The sequence below is a fragment of the Plecotus auritus genome, assembly GCF_963455305.1.
Source record: "Plecotus auritus genome assembly, chromosome: 7".
NCBI lineage: Eukaryota > Metazoa > Chordata > Mammalia > Chiroptera > Vespertilionidae > Plecotus > Plecotus auritus.
Genome location: NC_137774.1, coordinates 145,904,067 through 145,912,698, shown reverse-complemented (window position 1 = coordinate 145,912,698; position 8,632 = coordinate 145,904,067). Strand labels below are relative to the sequence as shown.

The 8,632-nt window shown below is 41.9% G+C and overlaps 1 protein-coding gene across 1 annotated transcript in view; it reads right to left on the bottom strand.

The window, feature by feature from the left end:
- Positions 1 to 204: 204 nt before the first annotated feature.
- Positions 205 to 8,632, bottom strand: part of DEPDC1B (DEP domain containing 1B) — an 84,249-nt gene continuing 75,821 nt past the window's right edge. The window contains exons 10-11 of the mRNA XM_080680486.1: positions 6,804 to 6,989; positions 205 to 1,828 (exon numbers count right to left, since the gene is read on the bottom strand). Coding sequence (XP_080536612.1) covers positions 1,667 to 1,828; positions 6,804 to 6,989 — 348 coding nt within the window. The 3' untranslated portion in view covers positions 205 to 1,666. The remainder of the gene's footprint in view (positions 1,829 to 6,803; positions 6,990 to 8,632) is intronic.

Genomic DNA, 8,632 nt, shown 5'->3' with positions numbered 1-8,632 from the left:
ATAATAATAATAATAATAATAATAATAAGGACAAAGCACCCTCCTAAAGGCTAGTACAAAAGCCCAAATCTCACTTCTTATTCTATCATAGAAATAAATGACTAATATGAAAACAGCGGCCAAGGCAATGATGTTAAGCATTTGAGGATACTTAAATAAATACCAAAAAAAAACCCCCCATAAAACACCATGTACAGTATTTTTAAAAAACCAAACAGTATTTATTTATATTCTATTTACTTTCAAAAGAATGAGGAAGCTGGGGGAAACATATTTATAAAGAAGGTAGTTTCATTTTACTTAACCCATTTTTGTTTTTCATGAAACAACAAAGATTTGACTTAGAATCACATGTCTAAAGGGAATGAAAGCTTTTATCCTGTTCAGTTTTCCATCTCTAGCCATGACTGAAATTATACCACTGCAGTCAGATGAAAATCTACTCCACTTCTAATTAGCACCAACTAATATCCTATATAATAAAGAGCTAATATGCAAATGGTCATCACACCCTCACACTGGGGGACCTGAGGCTGTGCCCGACTCCCAGTGGGGCTTGATGGGGGACCTGAGCTGTGCCCCCTGTCCGGCAGGGCTTGACGGGGGACCTGAGGCTGCGCCTTCCCCTCCCCGCCCTGTGGGGCTTGACAGGGGTGGGGCCAGCTGGATCTGGGTCTTGCGTGATTTCGAGCTGTGCAGGTGGGTGGGGACTTGACTCTGGGTCCCGTGGCGCGCCCCAGACTCTGACAGGAGGGAGATTTTCATATACATTTTACTCATTTTCTTTCATCTCTGACACTTCTATTATGGAGAAAGGGCAAATAGCAATATTAAAATATTTCCTCTAATTAATTCCCTTTTAATGTGTACAAATTTCATGCACCGGGCCACTAGTATATGTTATAAAAGAACCAGCTTTAGTAAAATCTGTCATAACAGCCAACAAACCTTCAATAAAAGATACAGATATCATAACACAGGACATTTAAAACTCTTTGTGAAACAGTGAAAATCAGAATTTACACAGGAGCTATCATAATTGGCTATTAAGTCAACAGCATCACAGTAACGGTACCCAGTGTCTTCTTATTCAAGTATATACACTATTTCTAAGACTTGGTTATAACAAAGACATCAGTAATAGGATGTAATTACTTCATAAACACCATGAAAAACAACAAATAAAAATAGCCTTGAATTTTTGAATAATTACAAACATGTTAACATTACTACATATTTCATAATGTTTAACTGATTTGTATACTTTAAATCTAGCAATGAGTTTTAGAAAAATACTGATAATGGCTCAACATGGTTTTTTGTGTGTGTCTTTTTAATATCTTTTTATTAATTTCAGACAGAGATAGAAACATTAATGATGAGAGAGAATTATTGATCGGCTGCCTCCTACATGCCCCCACACTGGGGATCAAGCTGGCAACCCAGGCATATCCCCTGACCGGGAATTGAACCATGACCTCATGGTTCATAGTTTGACGCTCAACCATTGAGCTATGCCGGCTGGGCAACTCAACATGTTTTGAAGTCAGACCATATTTATATTTCACTAGTCTGTATTTTCTGCTCCTCTTTCTTCCACCACCATCCTCTTTAACCACCCATTTACTCAAAACAACGTCAGAGATCGCCACTGGCTGTGAAAGTATTACATCCGAAAACTTCTAGTTCTTTGAAATGGTTGGAAAGGGTTTTTTAGTGCCCACATCAGCATCTGTGGTTTTGGTTTTGGTTTTTCGGGAAACAAAAGTGCTTCACTTTCTGGTGTGGGAAATCGTTCTTGGTAGACTTCAGGGTAGGATTTTTGAAACTAAAAAAAAAAAAAAAAAAAGAGAGAGAGAGTGAGATCTACAATGAAACCAGAAAACAGGTAAGAGTCAATAAAATTGAGCAATCTAATTTTATAATAAGAGTTTCTGACCCCATATTTTCCTGTTCTTGTTTTGTTTTAATGCTGTTTTCCATACAGAAAAAAAAAAGAACAGAGGAAAACAGATCACAGTCAATTTTACTTGAACACAAATCCATTTTTTATGTTGAATCATTTGATTCCACTTTCTATATATCTAATTCATCTTTAATTTGACCCAACTTTCAAATAAACTTCTCATTTAAGTCACGTCTTATATTTCCCCCAATGCCAACTGTAAATAAACCTTACTTTAAAAATAATCATAATTGACTCTGACTTGAAAATAACATGTTCTAAATAATTAAAATTTTGGTCAAACTACTTTCACCGTTTCTCAGCCCACCTGCTTCTGCCCAAATTGAAAACAATCCTATCTAATAAAAGAGTAATACGCAAATTAACCTCACTCCGCTACACACAAGCCACGCCCACCAGCCAATCAGGAGCTAATATGCAAATAAACCCAACCAAGATGGCTACGGCCACAGAGAGCAGGAGGGAGGCTTGAGTTTCCCTGGCAATGGAGGAAGCCAAGCTTTCCGCCTGCCCTTGCCGGCCTAGGCCTCCACTCAAGGCTACAAAGTTTCAATGATAGAAGATACATAAATCCAAACAGAAATGGCAGCAGCCATGGAGCTGGAAAGAGCAGGAGGCTAGGGTTGCCCCTGGTGATGGAGGAAGCCAAACTTTCCACACACCCTGGCCGGCCCAGGCCTCTGCTTAAGGCTACAAAGTTTCAATTATAGAAGATACATAAATCCCAATAGAAATGGCTGCCGCCACAGAGTGAGCAGAAGGCTTGGCTCCGCTCCAGGCTACAAAGTTTCAATTGTAGAAGATAAACCCCAGATACCAGGCCCTCCACTTGGGTCGCCGGGGGGCGTGGCCGACCTGCAAACCACCACAGGCCCCTCGCCCAGGCCGCCCCATGTCCCAAGGGAACCCCCACCCTGATCCAGGACACCCTTCAGGGCAAACCAGCTGGCCCCACCCATGCACCAGGCCTCTATCCTATCTAATAAAAGAGTAATATCCAACACACAAGATGGCTGCCCCCATGTGGTCAAAGATCCTGCCCCAATGTGGACACAAGATGGCCGCCACAAGATGGCCAGCAAGGGAGGGCAGTTGGGAGGGGCCAGGTCTGCAAGGGAGAGCAGTTGTGGGCAATCAAGCCTGCAGGGGAGGGCAGTTAGGGGTGACCAGGCCAGCAGAGGAGGGAAGTTGGGGGAAAACAGGCTGGCAGGGGAGCAGTTAGGCATCAATCAGGCTGGCAGGGGAGTGGTTAGGGGGTGATCAGGCTAGCAGGCAGAAGCGGTTAGGGGCAATCAGGAAGGCAGGCAGGCGAGCAGTTGGGAGCCAGCAGTCCTGGATTGTGAGAGGGATGTCCGACTGCCCATTTAAACAGGCAGTCGGACATCCCTGGAGGGGTCCCAGATTGGAGAAGGTGCAGGCTGGGCTCAGGGACAACCTCCCCACCCCGTGCATGAATTTCGTGCACCGGGCCTCTAGTGTAGTATATATTATATTATGAAAAGCTTAAAGAGAGGCTATAAGTTTTTCCTCTTCTCCTCACCACTCTTCTCCAAAATGACTGAGGAAAAATACGATTGGGAATCCAGAACTCCAGTGCTCTGTGTATAATCCTATATGTATGGTGTGATCAGGAATCAAGCTATACAGGATTCGGTCTTTAAAAATAAAAACCATTCATTTAACCTTGGATCAATATTTTAAGAATGGTCATAGTAAACATATTTTGAGTTGAAAAACTATTGTCTGATACCCTAAGCCATGTTGTTTAATAGGAAACTTAGTGATGCCTGAGGCAAGAAACCAATTTGACACTGGCTATCTAAAACCAAAGGCTTTCAATTTCTAGTCATTTTATGTTTGTAAATTCAGTCTAATTTCAAAGAAATCTGTCCTCATTTAATAGCTTCTCTAAATTTAAAGTAATTTCTCTACTAACTCATATCATATGCCACATATCAAAATAAGACAAATATTAGAGAATAAATGGTAAAAGATGTACTTTGTAGAATACAGGTGTGGGAAATTGACCACAACCTACATGTATAATCACTGAGACTTCTGGAATACATGAACTAAACAATATACTTTCAAAACTGCTATCCCAGAAGACGAGATTTGCATGAAACTATTAAAATAGAGAATTAAAAAACCATAAGGACTATAGGGAGAATAAATTACTAATAAAGAATATCCCTTTTTACTCAGAAAACTACAGGAGACTGAAAAAAGATATGGAGGAAGACATAAACAGATGGAAGAGCATACCTTGTTCATGGATTGGTAGAATCAACATCATTAAAATGTCCATACTACCCAAAAAATCTATAGATTCAATGAACTCCCCATTAAAAAACAAAGGCATATTTTACAGACCTAGAATGAACTCTCCAAAAATTCATATTTAATAAAAAGAAGACCCTGAATAGCTGCAGCAATCCCGAGAAAGAAGAACAAAGTAGGAGGGATCTCAATACCAGATATCAAGCTGTATTACAAAGCCACTGTTCTCAAAACAGCCTGGTACTGGCACAAGAACAGACATATAGACCAATGGAATAGAATAGAGAACCCAGAAATCGACCCAACCCACTATGCTCAATTAGTATTTCACAAAGGAGGCAAGAACATACAGTGGAGTCAAGACAGTCTCTTCAATAAATGGTGTTGGGAAAATTGGACAGATATATGCAAGAAAAATGAAACAAGACGACCAACTTACACCATACACAAAAATAAACTCAAAATGGATAAAGGACTTAAACATAAGACGAGAAACCATAAAAATACTAGAGGAATCCACAGGCAGAGAAATCTCAGACATATGCCGAAGCAGTTTCTTCACCAATACAGCTCCTAGGGCAGCCGTGGGCAAACTACGGCCCGCAGGCCGGATCCGGCCCGTTTGGCTGTTCTATCCGCCCGCGGAGCCGAAAGAGCGGAGGGTTCTCTTGCTCTCCCCTCCGCTCCTTCACCAGCAGCAGTGTTAACATGGCAACGTCGGGAAACACAGCCGCAGCTCCTTCTTCTGAGTGGGCAGATTTATATCCGCCCATTCAGTAGAAGGAACAACCTCTCAATCTTCCAGAGGCTCCTTGTAATGCCCGAGGACGCATCCCCCGACATCACCCTGGGAATGTGTAGACACGTTATCGTGGTGATGTAGGGAGACACGCCCCTGGAGAGCACAGTATCAGAGCATTAGCTAAAAAGGAGACCAACAACACTGTTCCCACTGAAGTTGATGTTTTAAAGACCAAAAACCTTTCAACCCAGTCTACATTGCCATCTACATCTACGTCCCGGGCATAATTTGAAAGTTGCACTAAAGAAAATGTTTAATTTACTATTTACACATTTTGTTCTTTTCTATTTGTTTTAGTTTTAAATTATTTTATTATATTTAAGTTTAATTTGAAAGGCTTTTGTACCTTTCCTTTGTTAGGCAATTTTATTTTGCCTTTGCCATCTTCAATATAAGGTATGTTATTGTGCTATGATTCCTCCATTTTTTGAAGTTTCAAATTATAATAATTAGTGTTTACATTCTTCTTGTTAAAAATGTTTGAAATGAATAAAACTATTGAAATAAAAAAAAAGACCGTACCCTTTTATGTAATGATGTTTACTTTGAATTTATATTAGTTCACACAAACACTTCATCCATGCTTTTGTTCCGGCCCTCCGGTCCAGTTTAAGAACCCATTGTGGCCCTTGACTCAAAAAGTTTGCCCACCCCTGTCCTAGGGCAATGGAAACTAAAGAGAAAATAAATAAATGGGACTACATCAAAATAAAAAGCTTCTGCACAGCAAAAGAAACCATCAACAAAACAACAAGAAAGCCCCCTGCATGGAAGAACATATCTGCCAATGTTATCTCTGATAAGGGTTTAATCTCCAACATTTATAGGGACCTCGTACAACTTAACAAAAGGAAGATAAACAATCCAATCAAAAAATGGGAAAGGACCTAAATAGACACTTTTCCAAAGAGGACATTCAGAAAGCCAAGAGACACATGAAAACATGCTCAAAGTCACTAATCATCCGAGAGATGCAAATCAAAACGACAATGTGGTACCATCTCACACCTGTCAGAATGGCTATCATCAACAAATCAACAAATGACAAGTGCTGGAGAGGATGCGGAGAAAAAGGAACCCTCCTTCATTGCTGGTGGGAATGCAGACTGGTGCAGTCATTGTGGAAAACAGTATGGCGTTTCCTCAAAAATTTAAAAATGGAACTGCCATTTGACCCAGTAATACCACTTCTAGGAATATATCCCAAGAAAACAGAAACACCAATCAGAAAGGATATATGCACCCCTATGTTCATAGCAGCACAATTTACCATAGCTAAGATTTGTAAACAGCCTAAGTACCCAGCAGCAGATGAGTGGATTAGAAAACTGATACATCTACACAATGGAATACTACGCTGAGGTAAAAAAAAGAAGGAATTGTTACCATTTGCAACAGCATGGATGGAACTGGAGAACATTATGCTAAGCGAAATAAGACAGTCAGAGAAAGATAGGTATCACATGATATCACTCATTTGTGGAATATAATGAACAACATAAACTGATGAACAAAAACAGATCCAGAGGCAGAGAAGCATCGATCAGACCGTCAAACCTCAGAGGGAAGGCAGGGAAGGGTGGGGGTAAGGGAGAGAGATCAACCAAAGGACTTGTATGCATGCATATAAGCCTAACCAATGGACACAGGGGGGTGAGGGCATGAGTGGTGGTGGTGGGGCAATGGGGGATAAAGACACATATGTAATACCTTAATCAATAAAGAGAGAGAGAGAGAAAAGAATATCCCTTTTACCTGCTTCAATTTTTTCTTCTTCTCTTTTCTGGAGAGCTTGGCATCTGTTATAACCTCCTCCAATAAAGCTGCCAGAGGTTCCTGAGAGCCGTATGCTCTTTGGTATTCAAATTCCTCTGGACTAATTTGACGACAAAATGATGGAGCAGATAAAGTGATATCCATGTCCGCTCCTGGATATTTTATCTGAAGCAAAAGGATTAGCATAGAAAGAAAAGTGTATTTTCAAATAAATTACAAAAATTTGTTTAGATTAAACACAGCATATTTCTTACTAGGAATGCCATGTCATTCCTCAATTTTAACTGGGGAAAACTCTTAATAATGTCTGAAATTGAAACATAAACTTAACAAGTTGATTCTAAAACGATTCAAAACAAAAACCAACGTTGGACACACAGTGAATTATCAGGTTCCTTCCACATCTGAAGAGTCTTGTGTTCCCTTCCTTGCACACCTTAGCCCAGCTGTCATGGAGAGGGAAGTCCTACAACCATCGTCAAACATGTGAATAGTGAGAATCAGGTGAAAACAACAAATGTGCAGACACTGTACAGGGCAAAGGAAGCCTGTGAATAAATGAGCATCCATGAAAAATTCTTAACTTCAGAGTCCAAGAGGGTCATCTTCTCAAAAATAGAACATCTATTGATCTTCTGCAGTGGATAAAATTGCAACTATCCACTTCTTTGGCTTAAGATAGTTTTCCAGAAGTCACAGTTAAAAATAAGTGTTGCCAAGAAGAGTTAGTACATTAGGTATAGTCCATGCCTCAACATTCGTTTACCAAATCAGTTAGCGATAACCTAAGAGAGACAGACCAGAACCAGAAGGGAAAGGACACTTCCTTTTTATTTACCTAGGACTCACCCTTTATTCTGGCCAGTAAAACCAGGAAAGGGCCGGAATAAAGAGCGAGTCCTAGGTAAAAGGAGAAAAACACCAGATATCTATCATTAAAGGGCACAATAGGGAGAAGAGGGTTGCAAATAAGGTTGATAGAAGGCTAGTGTAAAAAACAATGCCTGGAAAGGAAGGGAATAATGGCGGCGGAATAGACAGACGTGTTCCGAGCCTTGTCCCGGAGCAGAAAGAAAGAACAGCTGAGGGTCGCACAAGGAGTGTTTGTTGGCCGGTTGGGAGACAGCTGAATTCCAGAAGGAGGTGGGGGACTGCTGAACGGGGTTCCCCTGACCTGGCAGCACCAACTGCGGCTGGGTCCCCTCCCGGAGCTGCGGGCTTGGACGCGGAGTCTGCGCCATCTTGATCCGGAAAGTGGAGCTTATCTGAAGCCTGAGAATCCACAACGGCGGCACCCCAGGAACAGCTGCGAGCCCCAGAACAACGCTCCCCAACTGGCGCAAGCACACGGGTTCAGAGGAGCTCTACACTCCACCACGGAAAGGTCAGATTTCGCCTGGGATAAGGTGAGGTCTCTGGTCCCGGCGGGAGAGAGGAACGCGCGTTTTGCGGGAGCTGGAGGACCAGGGAAGTCTGTGCCTAGAAAAATCCGTGGCTGTAGGGGCTGGCGTGATCTGTGATTGTGGAAAGGGGTCCTCAGAGCTGCTAAGAGAAGGGCACTCTAAAAAGCAACCCATTTTGATCTGAAGTGCAGGGACACCCTAAGAATTTCAGGCAGTCCAGACTTACGCGCAGCCCCTGCGATCCCTGGGTGCCTGGGCTTACGCGGAGTCCCGGAGTACGCACAACTGAGCTTTTTCCTCTTGAAATTCTGGCCTCTGATTACTAAGCCCAATACATAGGATCACCCAGTTGGGGACACCCTGGGAGACTGCAGGGGAAGGTTGTTTTTCTGGAACCTGGGGATC